The 22868-nt window shown below is 36.7% G+C and overlaps 2 protein-coding genes across 10 annotated transcripts in view; one reads left to right on the forward strand and one right to left on the reverse strand.

Annotated features, from left to right (window-relative positions):
- LOC134671690 (resistance to inhibitors of cholinesterase protein 3) overlaps nucleotides 1-20634 on the forward strand; it is a 53928-nt gene extending 33294 nt beyond the window's left edge. For 2 of the 8 annotated variants that reach the window (XM_063529509.1, XM_063529514.1), the window contains exons 5-12: nucleotides 410-521; nucleotides 965-985; nucleotides 3530-3621; nucleotides 11292-11900; nucleotides 15421-15534; nucleotides 16769-16847; nucleotides 17240-17295; nucleotides 18480-20607. In XM_063529509.1, coding sequence (XP_063385579.1) covers nucleotides 410-521; nucleotides 965-985; nucleotides 3530-3621; nucleotides 11292-11900; nucleotides 15421-15534; nucleotides 16769-16847; nucleotides 17240-17295; nucleotides 18480-18587 — 1191 coding nt within the window. In that variant the 3' untranslated portion in view covers nucleotides 18588-20607. Of the gene's footprint in view, nucleotides 1-409; nucleotides 522-964; nucleotides 986-3529; nucleotides 3622-8146; nucleotides 8227-11291; nucleotides 11901-15420; nucleotides 15535-16768; nucleotides 16848-17239; nucleotides 17296-17455; nucleotides 17491-18479 lie in introns of all 8 variants that reach the window. The other 6 variants (XM_063529512.1, XM_063529516.1, XM_063529510.1 and 3 more) reach the window with 6 other exon arrangements.
- Nucleotides 20635-21004: 370 nt separating this feature from the next.
- LOC134671705 (NADH dehydrogenase [ubiquinone] 1 alpha subcomplex subunit 11) lies at nucleotides 21005-22563 on the reverse strand. Of its 2 annotated transcripts, none has more exons than XM_063529538.1 (2): nucleotides 21990-22563; nucleotides 21005-21093 (listed from the first exon to the last, which is right to left on the reverse strand). In XM_063529538.1, exons 1-2 carry the CDS (start codon nucleotides 22480-22482, stop codon nucleotides 21086-21088), a joined length of 501 nt encoding a protein of 166 aa, XP_063385608.1. In that variant the 5' UTR covers nucleotides 22483-22563; the 3' UTR covers nucleotides 21005-21085. The 2 variants fall into 2 exon arrangements, with proteins under 2 accessions (XP_063385608.1, XP_063385607.1); XM_063529537.1 differs by having other exon boundaries at nucleotides 21005-21078; nucleotides 21976-22563.
- Between the last annotated feature and the right edge of the window lie 305 nt (nucleotides 22564-22868).

Below are 22868 nucleotides of genomic sequence, written 5' to 3' on the forward strand. Positions count from 1 at the left end.
CAGGAGGGATAGAAGATAACGAATTTGTGATTTTCGTTTTTTGCTGTAGGCCCTAAGATATCTTAGGTTGTACACACAGCTGCAAAAGCGCATACCCACTTTATAAATGAATACATGCTCGATGTACATGCATATTTAATCTGCATGCAGACGTGCAACTTATTTGCAAACATTACTTATAAAAAAAACACTTATATCCAGCAAACACACACACAACGCAGCTTTATGGAGCAAGTGAACTAAAAAGTAGGGGTCGTGTCGTATCAAAAAGTCAAAGAGCTAGCACAAGATAGGGAAAGCTGCAAGATACTCCACCGACAAGAGAATAACTCTTAAGTTAATGATGATGATCCAGCAAACATTAAATTACATTACCTACGTCAAGTAACACTCTCATCTATGTTTCCAGATCCTGTTCAAGAGGACAGGCTCCATCCCCTACGAGCACGTGGCTCCCGACCCTCAATTCCGTCGCAGAGTCTTCAGGGATGACTCCCGGACTTCACCTGATTCTAAATTGGGTAAGATACAATGTTTGTAAATTCCATGTAGGGCAGAGTTCATCATTTTCGCTTCTATGAAAAACCCTCATAAGTTCCCGAGGCTCATTTCGAAAATTTCATTTTAATTTTTGTTAAATAAGACAGGATTCCAAATTCAAAAACAAAATGAAAGCTTCTAGGACTTAGGAGGATTAGATTCTTCCAGTTAATTTTATTGTTGTGTAACACTATGCGATAATACGAGTATGTTGCACGAAAAGCCGTGCACAAATATCGGATCTTCTGGAGGGATTTACAAGTTACTTATAAATTTTAATATAAGCAGTTTATAAAATATAAGTCCCATTTCTAATGTTCGAAATTATAACTAATAAATAATACATAAAATCCGAATTACACTATGCTTCCAGAAGTGCGTTCATTTAATAAAAAACAATATTTTATGTCTCTGTTGCACGCAGGACCTAAAGAAAGGGACGCAAGTAAGTACCGATTTAGTTGTTTTATAAATTTATACAACCACAAACAGGAAAACGGGATATGGGTTATCAGAAAACTAATTAGGTTCACAAGTAGGGCATCGGTTCATTAATAATAATTAAAATTGGAAGTTATCGTCATTCGTGATTATTAAAAAACTCGACAACCGGTAGAGTTCACATTAATAGTGGACTACAAAGTTCAGAAAATGGTAAATCTTAATGCAAAATTAAGAAGCGTTTGTGACAATTAAGATAGAAAAGAAGGCAGAAGTACGCTGCTCGATACTAATGATGGCTAAAGGCATTCATAATCACAAACATGGTACCTTTGATAGTGTTGACAATATCAATAACTGTCATAATGAAAAGGTATAACAAAGTTTTTCGAGTTATGATAATAATGTAGAATTAATCTAACGTTAGAAGTATCTACAACTTAAATGGAACTACATCGTAAACAAAAGCGCTTCTAACGATGATCATTACCATAATCTCAATGATGTTGATGATAATGATGTTAGTAGTTAAACTAAAAGTGAAATTAGGTTTGCTAAAGTTAGGCAATAAAGCTAGATCAGTTTTAGGTCAAGAAATGAATGCTCAAAAAACGTTGTAGAGGGAAATGCTAGGAACACAATTTTTGACTCCGTAACTTTGTTTGGACTAGTTAGGAGGTGAACATATCAAAAGTCCCCGGCTGTAGCCCCGCTGCTGGGGGGTAGAGGGGGGTAAGAAGGTCGAATTTTTCGGTTTTTCATTGATATCTTGGAAACTTTGCGTCTTAGCGACATGACTACTAAGACAAACCGAAAGCTGATAAAATTAGTTACAAGTTTTATCCTGTCAAGTTTTTCGATATCATGAATAGTTTTTGAGATACCCGCTCTTGAAAGTTTATTTAGGGATATTAATTTTATCTTGATATCTACGCCAGTGAAGCTGTTAGGCCATGTTTGGTATCATTTTCGTATAAATCGGGGGTGCTGAATTCATTTATGGTATCACATTGAACACCATTCCGAAGTAAAACCAAAATTTAAAAATAAATATTTTTTTAAATCCCTCTTCACGCTTAAACCGCTGAACCAATTTCGTTGAAATTTGGTATAAAAATAGTTTAAATCTCGACACACGACATAGGATAGTTTTTATAACCAAAAGCATCTTTTGAGGGTGTGAAAAGTGGGGTGGAAGTTTGTATGGGGAGTCAATAACCGCTGAACCGGTTTAGATGAAATTTAGGACGGAATACATCTGTGATTTAGATGAAAGTGATACCAAACATGACTTCAAACCTTACCTTGAGCAGTATTAACCTCAGGAATTCAGTTTCGTCGACGAAGTTGAATTCCCCTCATACTCCATTTCACAACTTTAAAGGATGATTATTGAGATAAAAAGTATCTTATGTCCTGTCTTGGGACTCGAAATATCTGTATACCAAATTTCAATTAAATCGGTTGAGCGGTTTAAGCGTGAAGAGGAATTTAAAAAAAAAGGTATTTGTTTAAAGTTTATATGTTTTTTCTTAGGAATGGTGGCAATGTGATACCAAAACTGAATTCAGCACCCCCGATTTATACGAAAATGATACCAAACACGGTCTAGCAGCATCACTAATGTAGATATCAAGATAAAATTGAAAGCCCTAAATAAACTTTCAAGAGCGGATATCTCAAAAACTATATAAACTCAACAGCCTGCCCTCTGACATCAGACAGGAAGCCAATAAAGTAATATTTGGTAAAAAGCTGCGTAGTTACCTCGTAAATCGCGTGTAGCAATTGATGACATTATTACTAATGATAGATGTTAACTTTTTTTCTATTATAAGAGAGTAGAGACTGCACGATCCCACAGTCAAACCGTGTAAACTGTTTTGTGGGACACTGTAATTGTATAAGATGTATATTTTTATGTTAATAAATAATAAATAATTTGAAAAAAAAAAAAATTCAAGATATCGAAAAACTTGGCTGAATAAAACTTGTAACAAATTTTATCAGCTTTTGGTTTGTCTTAGTAGTCTTGTCGCTAAGACGCAAAATTTCCAAGATATAAGTGAAAAACCGAAAAATGTGACCTTCTTTCCCCCCTCTACCCCCCAGCACCGGGGCTACGGCCGGGGACTTTTGATATGTTCACCTCCTAACTAGTCCAAACAAAGTTACGTAGTCAAAAATTGTGTTCCTAGCATTTCCCTCTATAACTTCTTATTGCTTGGCCTATATAGCAAACATGGTACATGTAAACGAAAGCGCTTTTGGCCATAGTCGTCAACACGATCTTAAGCATGACCTCAATGATATTAATGATGTAGTAAGACTAAAAGTATAATTAGATTTACTAAAGTTAGGCAATAAAGCTAAGTCAGTACAGCAAAGACGATATAAATGACGTCGAAGATATTAGTCAAGTTGATAATGATAATGTAGTTAGAAAAAGTAGCGGACCTACAAATAACAGGAAAGATATAAACACAAGGTGTTAGTAAGATCCTAAACAAGATCTCAATGATGTTGACGATATTGATGAACGTGACAGGGGACGTGGAATTGGAAGCGCTGAGGGCGCGACTCGAGGAGACCGAGCGCGCAATGCAAAGGATCGTCGGACAGCTCGCCAAGCGAGACGCGGTACAAACTGCAACACTTAACTGTCCATCGGTGGACCTTATTACAAAAGGCATAAGGTCCACAGATGGACAGATCGCCAAGCGAGACGCGGTACTGGCCCTGGATGGCCTGCGAAATGTTTTCAAAGTAGACCCTGTAGGTTTTTAAGTGGAGAGTTGGCTGGTTTGGTAAATAGTAAATACAATTGGATAAGGTCAATGCGAAGACCGGTATATTAAATTGTTGGTTGGGAAGACCGTCATAGGGCAATAAACTCTCGTCTATGTATACGAAATTCGTTCAGTGAAGTCAGGAAAGAAGAGATTAAAAATGACAGAAGAGCTTGTAGACGGTCTTCGCCATATTGCCCTTATTTATTAAAAAAATCTTTTCGTTGGTACATTGACCCTTTCAGAATAAAAATATATTGCATTTGATTATTTGTTTCAGTAATGTAAATTTATTGTAAGATAATAAATAAAATGTGAAGCATAATGATTATTCGTTAAATTGAACCGGAAGATTATCATTTACTTTGTCTATAATAAATTATAAATTTACAGTAACTGTGGTTACGCATTAAATATACATACGATATTATATGAAAAAGTGTTTTCGTGAAAAACTTCAGTCTTGTAAAGCACTGCGCCTAACCTAAAAGCACTGGCGTCCAACGAAAACATGAACGTAAAAAATTTTTCTTGTAACTAAATAGCTTCATATCCAGTACCAGCCAGCTTTCCCTAAGGTTGATCTGATATTGCCCAAGCCAAAACGTCACTAGTCACTATAAACATTAAGGGCATTTTGGCTTGGCAAAAGTAGCGAGCTTGCGGCATGGTGACGGTTGGTAGGTGTGACGCACCCAAACATAATGCATCCAGACGAATGCCGACCTTATAACGTAGAACTTAGAGCCCTTTTGTGCGTGTCCCTTTTAATACAAGTTGAGACCTTTTCTAGCGCGAGTTTTGCGTGGATGTGATTGGTGGAATCTTTGAGTTTTTGATACTAGTGTTTTAACCTCATGAATTAGTATTTAGTTCGTAATGATGAATCATAGTCGCCATTTATATCTGAGATAGAGTACGAGGGTCGCACTGAAATATTCGGGAATGGGACACTTAGAAATAACATAATAGAAAGAGGCATATAATTTATAAAAATGTAACTCTTTATAAAACTTTTAAGGTATATTCCATTTGGTTGTCATTTGTATTTAAGAATTACTGGCAATTTGAAAATTGTATGTCGAACATTATTTGAATTTTTGACCAAGTGATTTTTCGGATCATATTTTTAAACGGTTTTCAATATGCCCTCAGCGAACAAATAAAAGTTACAAAGGGCTTCTCTTATTTTTTTATGAACTAGAGTTCATCGTACGCTCGTTTGCAGTTAAAATTAAATATGAAAGTCACTTTCATTTTATCCCATGGGTGATCTTAAAGAAGCATGTCATTCCAAAGCGACGTCAAAAATTAAAATCGCATTTGTGCTGTTAATTAAAAAGACTGCCAAAAAAGTTGCATGTCGGCAGATTTCGACATTCCTAAATATTCATATGACAACAGTAAAAAAATCTTTTATATACATATATATGTAAAAAAAACTTCAATTCCGTTGGCTACTCCACGAATTTCATACAAAACCACTAAGGCCCCAAAATCGCCATACAAAAAGGACTTTGGGATTATGAGCCGTGTGCATTACAGAATGATTACTTTCAAAAGAAAATTTATATGCGTGGTCAGTTTGAGTTTAAGTATGCATTAAAATAAAGATTGACTGTCTAGATGCGACAGTTTTCTCTATTCCCGACATTTTCAGTGCAACCCTCGTATCCTTCAAAAGTTAAAACATTCTGTCTGTAGTATTTTTCAAATAGCATGAGGACGGTGGCACATGTCTTCTCCATACAATTTATAACCTTAAAGCCCAAAATCTCGCAAAATTGTATTGTGATGACACCTGTCAGTGTACTTACCAATCGAGTTTGAAAAATACATATTTCAAGTTACTCAATATGGATTAAATCTTTGAATGAATGATTCATTCAATCTAAAACAACAAAAAATCTAATTCGGTCATTATAGCATGATGTCACGAAAGTAAGAAATAGCACTGAGCTAATTTAAAACATAGCACTCCTAAATATGTATTTAAATCTTTCAATCGTCTAGACTTTGAATAAAAATTACACGTGGCATATAATGGTATTAATGATCAAGTATGTATAACGATTTGTATAAATCATTGGTCTCTTTCACGCGCACAAGGGACAGATAAAGATATGTGGCTTTCCATCAGAGAAGGGTCCTTATTCTTCATGTGCAATAGGAACCATTCTATCAGAATTTCTGTTGGAATCTCAAACGAAAAATTCCTCATTCGACTTGAAGTATAAGGAAGGAACCTTACTGTGATGGAAAGCCACACATGTGCTGTATCTGTCGAAAATATGCCACCATAACTAGTCAATGGGGTATCCTCTCCAAATAAAATTAAGCCAAATTAGGTATAGATTTGCAAAACCCTTTTTAGCCATACTAACGATTCCGTTTCTTGTAACTTGTAATTTGTATAGCAGGCCCGGACGGCTAATCCTTTAGTAAAGCCGAACGTGCTACTTACCACCTGAGCGCGGGTTAGTCCAACGCTCAAAAAACCAGTGTAGGCGCGCTCTCCGATAACGCGCCTTTGTTACGCATTTTATGGCTCCTCTACACGATGGGCCAGCGCCGGCCAGTCCAAGGGACGCAGCCATGCGGTAGAATGAGATAGCAATATCACTAGCTCCCTCTAACGCATAAATGCGTCCCTTGGAGTGCCCGGCGCTGGGCCATCGTGTAGAGGAGCCATTAGACTGGTTCTGTGGCGTTCGACTCGCTGGCACTCAGTGACCGTAGTATACTCACTACTGACTGAGTGCCGGCGAGTCGAAGGGACCACACACAGCTAAGCAAAATATTTTTTCATTAGTTCATTTTGAATCTTATTGCAATTTCCATAGGAGTTGTAATTCGATTACGGTTAAAGTGAACGAACGATTTTTATACAGGTGGTAGCACGAGCGGGTTTACTTAACAATACACATAGGATTAGCCGTCGGGGCCTGCTACAAATCGACAGACTATAACTAGGACAATAAGACCAAATTGTAGTCGCGTTTGTGAAAAAACGCAAACGCGAATTCCTATTCTATATTCATATTTAATCGTGTTAAGCACATTCATTATTTTATCCACAAACAAACGGTGCAATAGTTAATTAACAATTATAAACTTTATCGCAAAGGCATAAGGTTCATCCATGATCAGTGTACGCTTGGCTCACATCCAAGGTGTTCGTCTGATGCATCGTGCTATTCCGGCGTGCGTCCTCCGTCATTTTGTTTTCGCCCTATTATTAGATTTTTTTATTAACGTTTTCTTTGAGAGCGAGAGTGTATTAACCGTATGTTTGGTTAATTGTTTTATTTGCGTTCAAATTATGTATGTATTAAGACTATTTAATTATTGATTTATGAACGATATTTTATAAAAAGAAAATTGTAATGACTTATAAATAATGATATGATATAAAAATTAAATAGATAAAATAATAAAGTCAACAATAAGTAGCTAAGCTGGTGAATTATTCATTTTTTTTCTAATTATCCAAAACCAAATTTATTAATTAAATTAACAACATGTGTAGATAATTTCGCACTCTACCGCTTATAATTTTTTTTTGTTGACTGTACCTACATAAAACGCAGTAATGGAATTTTGATATACTACCTACACTACAGTTGCAAGTTTGGTACCTCAATTCCAAATTCCATTTTTTTTTCTACCTATAACAATCAGTATTATCTCGGATTTATAAATAAACCTCACGTAAACGTGCACAGTAATTAATGAGATGACAAATGACATTCATTAGAAATGTCCACGCCGTGCCAACTTATATTGAGCGCATCTATATTTATCAGAATACGATTAATATATGACATGACCAATTGAGCTGTTGATTTATGGATCGATCGATAATAGATTTTAAAGGTTTATGGCCTGCAAAAGACTTCTAGCTATACGTTAACGATATATGTAGGTATATAAAATCTAGATGCTAAAGAAAAATCTGATGACAGGAAGGTCAGATATGGTCGCGCGCAACAATCTTGGCAATAGAGATGTTAACATACGAGTACATATTATGTCAGATTTTATACAAATTTTAACATTAATATAAACTGAAATACTTGTAAGCAAGTGAACACTTGATTGTACGAAAAGAAAGGAATATTGATTACATCAGATAAACTACTTGTCACTTACTAGAAAAAAAGTGAAATTTTAATGCCAGAATTTAATAGAAAATTTGCATACATGAATAACCGGAGCTAACCGTAACCAGTTTATCAATTTTTCAATAATCGGTTATGTAATTTTGACAAAATAATCGGCAATAACCAGTTTTACGGTTTCGTTTGAAACCGATTTTCATTCCCTACAACTGACCCTTGACCTTGGTGCAGCGACTAATGTGCAATGTTACGCAGTTGTCACGGCCATATCGGGCCTGGTAGCGGAGGTGCACCAGCAGATGGAAGCGAGCTACGCACAGAGCCAGCAACGACAGGTCATTGCATGGCGTTGCTTTACACCGCGGCCATGACATCGCGCGGCAGCGACGAGCGGCGGCCATAGGTTGGAGCGAGACATATCCGACTTCGTTCACACCTACGGTCGCCACTTGCTGCTGCCTCATTCGCGACAAGTCATGGCCATGCCGTTAGGCCGCGGACTGTGGACACACGCGACAAGCGGCGAGCGGCAAATCAAAGCCGAACGGCCTTGATTTGCCGCTTGACGCTTACGCTGCCGCCGGTCGCTTGCGTGCGGTCCGCGGCCTTATGAATGCCACACTAGCGAATGCAGGGCGTTCGCGAACGTTTGCGATTATCTTTAGATGTGCTGACAGAAAGTTAAAAAAAAATCACAAGAGAAGAAGTTTCTGTTGTGGAAACAAAGTTTTTTCCGCAGGATTTTTTGATAATTTCGCATGTTTTAGACACTTTATGTCGGCATATCAGTATCTATATCGCGCCTGCCATTTTTCACAGTGCATTAGTTATTACAAAGACGCAAATCGCGATAACACCCCTATTGTTGTAAGAAAATCATACCCCTTTAGAACGCAAACTGTCTAAATTTAGAGACAAACCGCAAAAAAAAAAAAATCATGAAAAATGTTCAAAAGTGGGGGTAAGATTTTTTTTGTCAGGTATGCTTGTGTGGCATTTGCAGCATTCTTTCGTTTTTTCTTCTGTCTGTCCCATTCATCCGATATCTATACTTGTTTTGCGCCTAACTTTACCTTAAGTTACGTCCAGATCTATCGAATGCGCATTTAGCGCACTATTCGCAAACTGTTTGCAAATGGGTCTCTAACTCGTGCATTCGCTAGATGAGGATGCACCTTGAAATCTTAATATATGCAGGGGTAACGTCGAAATCAAAGACATAGTTTCAGACCTCTGTAATTTACGATTTAGACAACATTTTCTATTTTTCATAAATTGCACTCCGCAATCATAAATGTATTCACAAATTTCATCAAATATTACGCCACATTTCGACCTATTTCTGCACTTCATCGGCTGTCATGATCATCCTTTACTTTCATATTTTCTTATGCTACGTTTACATTGTATTTTTTTTTTAATTTTATTGGGCCAAAGTAATATATACAGACAAGAATGCACCGAACGTACTACAGTCGCCTGCAATAATATGTTACTCTTCGAAGGCCGCAAAAATATGTGACTAATGGCTTTAAAAATAAGATCATGTCAGAAAGTTTGCGGCCTTCGTTGTGTAACATATTATTGCAGGTGATTGTACGACTAGTTCCCAACGTATTCCAAATTGTTCGTCCCAAATTGGTACCATTTAACATCATGATGGGACATAACGATAACGTAATGCAGATTGTATTTCCTACTATTTGTGAAAAATTCTTATTATTTATTATTACTATTGACAGTAAAATAATTATAATGTAAACTAAATAAAGCGTGTAGCTTGGAGCCAATCGCAAAATGTACTTAAAAAAACAGAATTTCAAAGTATTTCCCTATGAATTCCGAAAAAGTAGCCTACAGTATTTAAGCGTACAAAAAAGTCTTACAAAACAAAATAGGTATATCAATGTAAATGTAGCATTATCATCACGATTTATATTTCAGTTGCAATTTTCAGCATGTTTATTTTCGTCGTATGCCGCGTCCCACAATAATGCTTAACGGAAAGAGACGTAGCTATATCTTAGAGCGAGAAGCGTCTTTTTCGGTTGGCATATACTGTGTTTTTGACTGTCGTTTCATCTGTCTGTCTGTGCCTAAGCTACCATGTCAGAACTAACTCCCATAAATATCTAACTAAAAAAAATCTGATAATTAAATTAATAAACGTGAAATGTAACATAAATTCGAGTTGTCAAAAAAGTAGCCCTAAGATGGTTTAAGTGACGAGCGGAGCGTTCGGCGGGGCGGGCAGCGTCACAGTAGTTTGTGCACTGTGGCCGCCCGCGTATTTGTTTGACACTGACCCCGAACGTTCCACCCTGGAGGACCTACTCGGAACTTAGGGAGGGGAAACCGAGGTTCGTTAAAACAGAGGTCGGTTAAAACAACGCAATTTTTCTGGTCATGGGCTGGAGTAGTCCCTCAATATGCGTTCGCCTCAAGACGATTATAAATACCGCAAAATTAACATTGTTTCAACTTACCTCTGTCTTAACTCGCCTCGGTCTTCCCTTTTTAAAATACCATTCGTGAGCATCATCTTGTAAAGTTTTTTTGATATCAATATCACTAATAAAATTATTGCTTTATTGTACACATTATCTGTCCTAAATAAATAAACAAATATAAAAAGATTACAGTAAATTAACAAGTTTTTTTTCATTTTTATGCTTATTTCGCACTCTTTAAAAATAGAATGGGATTTTCGTTGCAGTGGTTTTACTTTTCGCTTTGTTTAGCTACTGCAGTGTGATTGTTAGTAGAATAAAATTTTACTTTATATACTATTAGCTCGAGGGTTTTTTCTGTATAGATAGTGTGTGTTGTTGTTTAATCTAGTTTTCGTTTGGTCTTCATAAAAGGCGACACGGTGGTGACATGCAATCCCTTGAGATTTTAATTATCAAAGTTTAAATAGGTATATATACAGTTAAGTAGGTCTAATGTTTATGTCACTTTTATGTTCTTGAACTACTGAGGAATGTACAAGTAAATATGTTGCAGACCCATCTGGCACAGATTTACCAATCACATTAAGAAACTCACTATTCTTGAATTGCGATTGGTCAATTCCTGACGCTTGTCGTGTCGCTGCCGTGTGGTCTATAGAGTGTCTAAAATTGACGAGTCCAGGGGAAAAGCGATACGAGTTTTTTTCTAAATTATAGCTCTTATTTGTCCTCCAAATTCTATTAGTAATTAAAATGTCAAAGTACTGTAAATAATGGCACGACTCTTAGGTAAAAACAATATAATTTTATCCCTAAATATAATAAGCCTGATGTAACCTGATTCTTACATACAATAAAAAATTTGAAACCGGACTTCCAGCGTTTTCCCCTCGACTCATCAGATTCCTCACATCTTATAAATCTAATATTTTTTATAAAACTTCCAGGAATCTCAAGAAAACCACACATGGCCATACACAAATGGTTCCGTCCACAGCTCGCCTATTATCATAGCTAGCGAATACGAGTCAAAGGAGAAGACTCCTGAACCAGATAAAGTTGAACCGAAAGAACCGAGTCCAGAAAAAGAGGCATCCCCTGAACCAGCAGAACTGAGTCCAGAGAAAGATGCATCCCGTGAACCGAGCCTAGAAAAAGAGGCTACGCCTGAACCAGCAAAACTGAGTACAAAGAAAGACGCATCCCCTGAACCAACCCTAGATAAAGAGGCTACGCCTGAACCTAAAGAACCGACCCCAGAACCAAGCCCTGAAGAACTGACACCAGAACCAATAGAATCAGAGGAAGAATCACTAGAAAAAGAACCAGAACGTGGCCATCTTGAAGAAGATTTGCTGAAACTGTCTGAAGACATTAAAGAAAAGAAGGATAACTTGGCAAAGACCACAATAGACTTTTTGCACGAAGCAAGGGAAAATGCTGAGAAGACTGTGGAATTGCTGAAGGAGGCTTTGAAAGAAGATTCTCCAGTGCACGTGGAAGAAGAAGAAGACGAAGAAGAGGAAGTTGATCCTGATAAGGAAGTCAGCGTTAAGGTGAGTTTAGACTGATATGCACTTACACGAGAACTTGACGCAACTTTTATAAGCATTGACTTGTCTTCAGGTCGGGTGCCATCTTTTTCGCATAAAAATTACTGTCCCAATGTAATGTTACACATACAACTCTTTGCGCATAATTCTCCAGCTGAAACAGAAAGTATTTTCGAAAATATTTTGAATAGGTTGTGTAGAATAGGTTAGGTTAGTTTGTTTTATAATTTTTCAGAAATGTATTAGCACAATAACAATTATGCGAAATGAGTATTGTGCTTATCATTACATTAGGGCAATCAATTATTTATTATGCAACCCAATATAGACCCACTTGTCTTATGTGTTGCGTTTTTGTCATATTTTATGCGTCAACTTTCTGGAGTTGTGTGGCCGACATAACAACCGGAAAAAATTGTACTTGTTATTTTCACAAAAGCTCGGAGAAATTATACATGCCTCGGTACATGCGCCACGCACACCTAGCCGCTTCCACCGTAACTTGTGTCATGGTTTTCTAAATCATGATCATACCAACACTTGCAAATGAACTTACGTTTCGTACCAAAATAAATAATTGTGATTGAGGTGTCTCGCAGGTCCTACAATAAGACTCATAAACACTTTTTTAGCAACAGAATAGTCAAAGCTCGGACTCGGACTTTCAGAGGACGTTGTATCGGCCCAAAGTGTCAACGAGTTTAAGAATACACTAGATAATCACATGCAAACTCTACTCGACACTGAAAACTCGGTTGATGACTCTGGATACAGGCATTATCAGTTATTTTAACTGCCCGCCTGCTTCACAAATGATAATAAATAATAATAAAATAACACTTATTTCCCACGTCATTAAGACGCGTACACAAATATTGAAATTTAAAAAAAAATCGCCAAGAATCGTGTATTCTGATTGGCTGGTGGCACAGGTGATGGGGATGGAGTTGACCGCGCACACGACGGGCCGCGCCGCCGCGCCCGCGCCCGCGCCCGCGCCCGCGCCCGCCGCCGCGGCCGCTCGCTCGGTGAGCTGCACGGTGCACATTGTTCAGACCGTTTATGACAGTGACAGTTGACCCTTTAACTTGCACGTATGTGTAGTTCCGACCGCTTAAGTGAGTCCTGCGCGGTACGGGGGCGACGGGGCGGGGGGCGCGGGCGCCGCACCCCCGCCGCCCGCGCCCCCGCCCCCCGCCCCCGCACGTCGCCCCGCCCCGTCGCCCCCGTACCGCGCAGGCGAGGACTCATTTAAGCGGTCGGTCTATAGTGGTAATTTGGTAAAGTACGGATGCAAAGCGCGAAGAATTTGGTCAATACCATCATGGGACAGCGATATAATTACGCGCGTGCGATAGAGATAGGAACAGACGGGTCATTGACACAATTCTTCGTGTTTTGCGTCCGTACTTTAGAAGTGTTTTCAAAAGCGGTTTATTTTTCTTCTGTTATGTTTATGTAGGAATACATTTCTTTTTTTTCTGGTCTACTTTAGAACATGTTTGCATAAAGAAACTAGGAAATAAAACCCTTTTGGATAACCGCTACATTTGTGTATGACATGTCACTTCAAAGAGTTTTAAACAGTAGAATTAATAAATCTATTACCACTTAATAGTCTAAAAATCAGTAGATTTCTCTATTCTATTTAATACGGGTTACGTATAACATTCCAAATTAATGAAAACAATCAAAATGCATACTATTTTTTATTATATTAACATTAAAATCTATCCAAAACACCTCAACATGTTAATAGTGAAACCAAATTGTTCTAAAAGTTTCAAAATAACAACATTAAATCCGTGAAATAACTTTTCTTCCTGTAGCGTAGTCGTAGTACATAAAACTGCTTATTATAAAGTACACAGAATATACCTATTCGCACTCTTAAAATTCTATAATAAAAATTAAAACAAATAAGCAGTTTTATTTAATTAACATGTCTCTTTAATTGGCTAACGTACCTTCCTTTTTTAATGCACCACTAAACATTCTGACGGATATAAACAGGTAAGTTTTTTCACTGTAGTTTTTCCGCCATTTTAGCTAACACAAAAAAATGTCAATTCAATATTTTTTTTAATATGTGCAGTCTAAGAATCTAATGTCCGACCCATTTCGTACCTTGTCACAGTGACAATAGCATGAGGTCTCGTCTCTAGCTACTTTCAAAAGGACGAGCCACACCGGCTTGCGTGTGCGTGACGTGCGCGTGTGCGTGCGCTAAAATGTTGGAGCCGCACACGCACACGTAACGCAAGCGGTGTGCCATTTCTCATAAGGATCTGTATACTACAACGCCGCACGCGCACGTGCACGTCACGTACACGCAGCCGGTGTGCACAGGCCATGATTGTCACTGTGACAAGGCACGAAATGGGTCGGAAATTAAATTCTTTGACTGTATATACCTATTTTATTCGATTTACTATTTAATTTGAATATTTTGCTTCCGTTGCTGTATTGCAATATCTATTGATTTTATACCGCTTTTGACCAAAGATTCTACAGCAATTTGTCTAGTCTTTGATTTAAAAAGTCATCGTAAACGGATTTTAAACAAAACGTAACTTTACCGTATCGGTTAAAAATATACAGCAAAGATTATTAAAGAGGTATAAAGTAAAAGAAAAAATCGTGTCTCGAATTTGACACCTGGCGGTCTAGCATAAGTTGCGTTCTCGCGCGCGAGTCCATACAAGTCACGCTAGATGTATGGAGTCGCGCGCGAGAACGCAACTCATGCTACCTGAAGAATCTATAGTTGTTAAAAGTTGACATTTCGCTGGCTCAATATTACAATGCTCCTCTACACGATGGGCCAACGCCGGCCACTCCAAGGGACGCAGCCATGCGGTAGAATGAGATAGCAATATCACTTGCTCCCTCTAACGCATAAATGCGTCCCTTGGAGTGGCCGGCGTTGGCTCATTGTGTAGAGGAGCCAATAAATTTGAACATTGTCACAGTGACATTAAGTCGAATTTCAACTATCTTGAAAATGTAACATAGAACCATTAGTCTAATAAAACATGGTCTTCTCTTCCCAGAGTGACACAAGCCTACGTCACAATAACATTGCCACTTTATATAGCGCTATCGCATATTATCACATAGCGCTGTCGCATGATGACGTAGGCTTGTGTCAGTCACGTGACCACGAAAAGACGGGAAGAGAGTACCAGGCGGAGTATATTATTATACCATGCATATAACCCTGTAATATTGGGCCAGCGATTTGACGATGCACCACAAAACGCACGGCGCAATACCATCGCCCACACTGTTAACTGTCCATTAGTAAACCTTATTACAATAGGCATAAGGTCTACCAATGGACAGTTAAGAGTGTTGCCGTTTGTAAAGCGCCATCTTTATTAGGGGACACGATTTTTGTACACTTTACATCGCTTCCATAATCTATAACTAGCTATAAAAAAATAATTGTAACTATGATCCGTTGTACCAACTTACAACCAAAAAGCGACCCTATCCCACTGATATAACGTCCATATTGCAGCACGAGGCCGACGAGGTGAAGTCTATATTCCTGGAGACCCATATCCCGCAGCAGTCCAGGGTGCTGGTAGCCGATTTCGAAGACAGAGCCAAGCCGCACAAGAAACATGAACCGGTCAGTCTTTACAACACAAACAGTAACGAGCCAAGTTTAGCGCAGATGGCGGTGAAATCGCTTCACTTAATTTTAGGACGATTAATTTTTTTTTATTTATATAACAAAACACAAAGTACAGTGTTACCTATAATTAAACTTTCGCCAAACTGTAATGATTCTCTGTTTTTCTTTACTATTAATTTCTTTCATTTACTAACTATCTCTATACTCGTATGTCATGCATTAAGAAAGGACGTAACGATCCCCTTACTGCTGTCAAACATCAGCAGTGGACAGACAATTCCTAACTTCGGGCAAACTCGACTCCGTTTGGCTCAGCATTGCTCCGAACAATTATTAGGGTTGACACAACTTGACGTCCCTTTGCTTGCACGACCACAGATAAAATAATTACTTGATTTTTGACAACCCTAAATATTCGAAAGGGATAGTGCCATAAGTTACGAAAGGGATATCATGATTGACCCTGAATCGCTGTCAAACTTCGGTTTTGTAGGAAGTGTCCTTTCTGTACGGTAGTACTATTACTTATTCTGTGACATCAGTTTCGTTAGGCTGTGAAAATTCTTTGATTTATTCAAACACGGTCTAACAAAAACTAATGTTTTAAAATGAGTCTGTTGTACTACCAGACCCATCTTCTTCTTTCCTCGCGTTATCCCGGCATTTCGCCACGGCTCATGAGAGCCTGGGGTCCGCTTGACAACTAATCCCATTTGACGTAGGCACTAGTTTTTACGAAAGCGACTGCCATCTGACCTTCCAACCCAGAGGGTAAACTAGGCCTTATTGGGATTAGTCCGGTTTCCTCACGATGTTTTCCTTCACCGAAAAGCGACTGGTAAATATGGTTGTACTACCAGACCCATATTCTATAGAAATGTTATCGTCTTCCCATGCATTGTACCCTGCTGCTATAGTAATTCGCCACTCTTAACAATAAGGCTTCAATTGGCTTGTTTCTTTCTGATTTGTTAGGAGTGGCCAAACTATGTAGTCTCATTCTATGGAACTTGCTAACTATGTAAACAAACCGCCATATTGAAATTGTCTCTGAATGAATTTACTAGCGACTTTTGTTTACATAGTTTACAGTTTACATGTTCTATAGAATGACACTTTAGTGGACAATAACTAATTAACTATAGCAGTCACCCTATAACGTACGCAGCGTACGGCGCCAATCGAGGACCAAGACCTAAATAATTTACAAGTAAACATTTCTTTTCAGGCGGTGGTCAGCGGCAAGATGACGCTATCTCTGATCCAAGACGCGCCCCAGGAGGAAGACTTGCCTGAAATCGACCCAGGTAAGACCTTATCATGCTTACGTAATGTCAAATCTTAGGTATGGCCTAATATTATGGGGCAACAGTATAAACGTTACAAGAGTATTTCACCTTCAAAAAAATGCTTGCGCGCACTACGGCGCTAAGCAAACTGACTCTTGTCGACCAATATTTAAAAAAAAAATGATATTAACACTTCATTCACTTAACATTAAATTTATGATAGGCTGAAAGTGGAGATACTGTAACTGTTTCTAGAATTAGATCTTTTATGTACACCCATTATTTTAACAAATAAATATCTCATTTTATTTCCAATTCCAGTAGGTAGGCGATATACGCTTTGCTTCGTCTAGTTTCTAGGAGTGGTACACAAAAGTTGCCCTTATTGACAGTACTATCGCTTTTCGTAGAATCGACAATGGATGACTTCACCACAGCTAGCGCCATGACCCAGCCGGTTGCAGAGGTATTTATCTATTTATATTTAAATTATTAAGGTGTATTGGGATTATTTCAGCAACGGAATAATTTCTTAAATTATAGGTACGTCGTTTCTAAAAGTACGGAATAGATAAATTGCTAAAAATAGTATAAATTAAATAAAAAAGTTAAATCTATCATTCTAGCGCCCAATCGTAACGGAAGTGACGTCGCACAGGAAGTAAGCGAGAGTAGTTGCCGTTTCCTATTATAATTATTGACGTTATTTTTTTAAATTAAATATTAAAATCAAACTTAGTTTTATAAATTGCCACTTTTATTTTCCTTTATGTCGCAATCATTATAGATTATTTTTTATTTGATATAGGTTGGTAGTCTTTATTTTTGTAGTGCTTAAGTGTATACTGCATGCGTAAAAGTCAATCCATAAAAAAAGTAACGCGAAACACTATTTCATTCAGTGTTTGTAAAAATGTGTTAAAATTGTCATTTAAATATAATCAACCCTCACGATCGTATCAAACCGGGTGTAAAGGGTTATGTTATAAGCTATACAATAATATATGAATCGCGTTACTCTTGTCCTGGAATGACCTATGGTGCATTGGGTTAAATGCGAAGGCGGGGTAATTCCGAAACTGGCAAATATCTATTAAACTAGAAACACTTTCTACTGTAGCAACAGTACGCACGTTGCCATGTAAGCGTTGCGTTTAGTAAATATTTGCCAGTTTCGGAATTATCCCGCCTTCGCATTTACCCCAATGCACCCTATAAGAACTTTGAGCCGAAATATGCTTTAAATTTACTTGAATTACAAATATGTAGTAACTGATGGCAGATGAAGATTCTATCTCACTTCTACACATCGTCGCATCTCTGTCATCAGCCATTAAGTTCAGGAAGCTGTAAAAACTCTTTATTCGTCCCTTCACCCAGAGATTCTCTGCCCATTCATTTTGATAACAAAAGTATTGTCGAGGATTGTGGGCGTATCATACTATCTGCAGCACATCAGAACCTTCAATCGTGGATGACGAGGGCCTTCAATGAAATACTATGTTCAACTCACAATCTTTACTGCACAAGACTCATTACAAATCACAGCACGCGATTCGTTTCTTATCTTAAGCAAACCAGTAACCTAGAAATTATAAGAAATAAAGAAATTATTATTATTATTTAATCAATATTATTTTCTGTATACAGAAAGAGGGGGAATCGTCAGGCGAGGAGATCGAAGAGGAAATAGAGATAGAGATTGAGGAGGAAGATGATGATGATGAAGCGAATGAGGAGCTGAAAGAGCAGAAATGAACTGATTTACTCTAGTCGTTGGAACTATCTGATTTGAACCTTATTATACATACGCATACGGTTGTTATTTGCTTATACTATAATTTGTTAACATTTTTGATCCTGCTTTACTTCTGCTTGAGATATAATTTGATTCGTATATTATAATAATACAGTGGAATTGTGTTTATTACGTTTTCAGGTTAACCATAGTCTGTCAAACAAAGTTAGGTGAAATAGGCGCGAAATTCTAATTGTCTATAGGACGATAACCCTTAGCGCCTAATTTTTTTCAATTTGCCGCCTCTACTGACGGAAATGGCTTGACAGACTATAGTTATCGTGCCTCTGCTTATAACAATCTTTAAGATATTAATTTTTATACTAAGGAGCAAGGAAAAGGTTTACATAGAAAAGAAATTTACATAGAAAGCTACCTACTTGTTTTTATTGCTTTTAAGTGGTATTTACCTTATGGTGGAGCCTTATCAAATACATAATAATAGGTCGTCATCATCTGTGTTATCATATTGTTCCTAAAAGTTTAAGTACGCGGCAATTGCAGTATTTTTAACAAAGTCAGGTTTGAAGATTTAAAACCGAATTTAAACCTTGTGCAACTGTAATTAGGTTTCAATTTCAACGTAATCGATTGTGTTTAATGTTGCCAGTCTTAAAAAATAGTGAATTTATTATTCGTGTTCAAATGTTATTTATGTGCCAAATTTCCTTCCAAACTTTAGTACATTTTTAAAGCTTTTTAAATAAATATTTTTAAATATACTTGAAAGTCTGTAATTTAGCCAAATTTTTTCGACGCGTTCACATACGTTTAAAATTATTAAATAGTTATTTGATTTTTAAATACTTAAGTTTTTGTTGACTTGAGTGACGAAATATATATTTAATAATATATTGAAATATACAAATTTGCTCCTGTAGTCTAGTTAAAGTACACTTCTTTACGATGTAAAAATAAAAATAATGACATTAATTACCTTAATACTCGGAATAGCAATCGTAAATTAATTACCTATCTGTCAATATTTTATAATTAATTGTAAACGTATTTACAATGTATTTTATTTAAATTATGCACTTCAGTGTTTGAAATAGCAATAATTGTGCATTTAAGAGTATAATTATTTTGTTAACATTTTTATTATTTTACCATAATCCTCTATACATGAGAAATATTTTTTTATTTTTTAAAGTGTTGCCAGATAGAAAAGTCAAGTTGCTTGTCATGTTATATTAATTTTATTTAATATACTATGTATTTGATTGTGTATTTTGTATTGTGCAAGACCATTATACACCTATTAAATAAAAAAAATATTATAAAATAAAATGAGAATCGGACTCCCAAAAATAATAACACACCTTTTTTGCTTAAAACATTCCCTTTCTCATTCTTTCACAAATAATGTAATGTTTTTATGATCATATTTTTTGTCAATTGTTTTACACAAGTATAATCTACTTGTTTATTTATAGAATTAGTAATGTTAATGTTATTTTAACATTTTTGTCGTAGCATTTTGTTAATATCGCGCGACTAAGATTTTGTACCTTAAAAATTTAAGATCTAAACGGCAAAACGTAATTCAAGACCAAAAAAAGTAAGAAATGTTGCCACTTTTTTAGTAGCGCGTCTTGTATTATGTAAAAGTAAGTAACTAAAAGTACTTTTTGAAATTGCAGGAGTAATATTACTAATAAATAAATTATCTTAGCGTGATTATTTATCAAAATGAATTTACTATTTTACAAACAAATTACTGCAATGGCAACATTGTCTTAATTTTTTTGGTCTTGAATTACGTTTTGCAATATAGTTATAGACTAAAGTAGGTGTGAAGTGTTGGGAGTAGGTAGGTAAATAGTAATTCGTTCTTTAGGTACAGAATTTAGTTGAAATAGCGATGACCAGTTTTTTAGTTGTTTAAGAAATAAATGAGATTAACATACAATGTTGTTTTCTTTCTACCTAGTACCCATCATAATCTTTGAGCCTATCACATATATTTTGGAGTTTTTTGCGCATCTTTCCACGCTTCAAACCAAGAGGAGTGAATGCTTATATTTTTTGTAGTGGACATAGCATTTTGCACAAATAAAATTTGCCATATGAAGATTTATTAATAAAATATATTTACAATTGTGGCTATTAGCTTATTATCAAAGTTAATTTTAGCCTCTTTTTATTAATTTTAGTTATCTTAGAATGGACAATATAATTTTACCGTTCATGGGGCGTCTCAGTTTCTTCTTAAATGGAGTTCAATAGAAAAGACAATAATTGAACAAATTTACCCTAATTGCTTTGTAATATCGCTCTTTTTGTGGACAACCATATATTTACAAATTCTGTCATATTTGTTCACATTATTTGTCTTTTCTATTCTACTTTAGGTCTGTTATTCAATAAAATAAAAAACAATTGATCTTCGTTTATTATTTTACTTAAATTAATTACAAGCTGTTCATATTTACACTACACCAATAAGTTCTTCTATTTAATGACCTGAAATAGAAAACAACATCATTAGTACTTATATTTTTTTTGTATAAACAAGCTATAATTATGTTGTACTTTACTGACCATTTCAGCATAAAAGTCTTGCATACAAGTAACTTGCATTTAAGCACAGAAGAAATAATAGTACTACCATACAGAAAGGACACTTCCTACAAACCCGAAGTTTGACAACGGTTCAGGGTCAAATCATGCTATCCCTTTCTAATATGTGGCACTATCCCTTTCTATTTAGGGTTGTCAAAATTCGATTATCTTATCTGTGGTCGTGCATGCAAAAGGAAGTTAAGTGGTGCCAACCCTAATAATTGCTCAGAGCAATGCTGAGCCGAGTTCGACCGAAGTCAGGAGTGTCTCCCCATTGATTTAAGTACGGTCAGCCAAGAAAGTGGTCTACCACTTTTCGACTCTATCAATCAGATGATAGAGTCAAAAAGTGGTAGACCACTTTCTTGGCTCACTATACCTATCTACCTTATGCATAGGCGTACGCATGGTAGGGCAAGTTGGGCAACTTGCCCCACCCTGGTCTGTGGTCTGAAAGATATTGAACCTTTTCATAAGTTACTGATTGGATTTATTTATGTTTTTGACAATTATAATAAATGTCAAAAACATTAACAAGTAATAATATCTTCCAGTAGACTGTCCATAGCAAATAATATAATGATCAATAGCTATTAGGTTGATAAATATAATAGGGACAAATGAACATCTGATTTTGATTCTCAACTCAATAATAACCCTTGTAACACTTACCTGCAAAATGCCTAAATAAGTATCTATTAGATTGGCTAGAATGGCATGTATAAACTGGGTAACTTGTAAATCTAACAAAAATAATAAAAGCCACAAACTATTCAATAAAACTTGAACATGCTCACCAGTGGACCAGGTCTTGTATTCAAGGACATCTTTAGCCATAGTGAAGTCATTTTTGGCTGAGATAGCATTCTGGTGGGCAGTGCGGTTGTCTGGGAAGAATGTCCAGCCTTCTTCCACGCCAGTCTTCTTTATGATCGCCGCTACTCCGAGCAGCACTGCCGCGGGCACTCCGATAGTGATCGATCTCTGCCAAGCTCCAAACACAGAGCCAGCCGCTACTCCTCCCAAGAAATAGTTGATCTTATCGTTCTTTCCCCTGATATTCTGAGCGACATTGGCAGTGACAGTGAATGCTGCAGCCATACCAACTGCGGGGCCGACGTAGTACGCCAGGCGACCCACAGTACCCGCTAAACCCTTGGGATGCGAAAACATGAGGACGTCGAATACCCCCAGACCGAGCCCGGACATAGTAGCATATTTGGATGTCACAAACACTTTTTTGAAAATGTCCTGCCCTTCGGGCGTGTCGTAATATTTGTAATTTAGCATGGCTCTATTTATTCGGAGATTTTTCGGTGAAGTAGTTACACAACTTGCTATTGCGCGTTTCGAGAGATAGCTTCGCTAATCATTGTTTGACAGCTGCACAATTAAATAAATGAAATGTAGTTAATGTAATGAATAACATAAAAAAAATAGGTATAGCTACAGAGAAATATCTTTTTTGTAATATCTTAAAATTTGGTGTTAATTTTAATAAGGAATAATTAATAATCCTAATTAATCTTTACGCTACAAAAGTTACGAATAGTGGTCGCAATCTTTGTAAATGCTAGTCGTTGACGTCTATGAAAGCGTTCGAATATTTAAATACTTTAAGACAGTACTAGAAGTTAAAATCAAAGAGATAATAGATTAAGCATTTACATTTAATT

Source organism: Cydia fagiglandana, chromosome 16, assembly GCF_963556715.1.
Source record: "Cydia fagiglandana chromosome 16, ilCydFagi1.1, whole genome shotgun sequence".
Taxonomy (NCBI): domain Eukaryota; kingdom Metazoa; phylum Arthropoda; class Insecta; order Lepidoptera; family Tortricidae; genus Cydia; species Cydia fagiglandana.

Coding starts and splice junctions, on each gene's coding strand:
- LOC134671705 (XM_063529537.1), bottom strand. CDS start 22,482: ATGCTAAATTACAAATATTACGACACGCCCGAAGGGCAGGACATTTTC.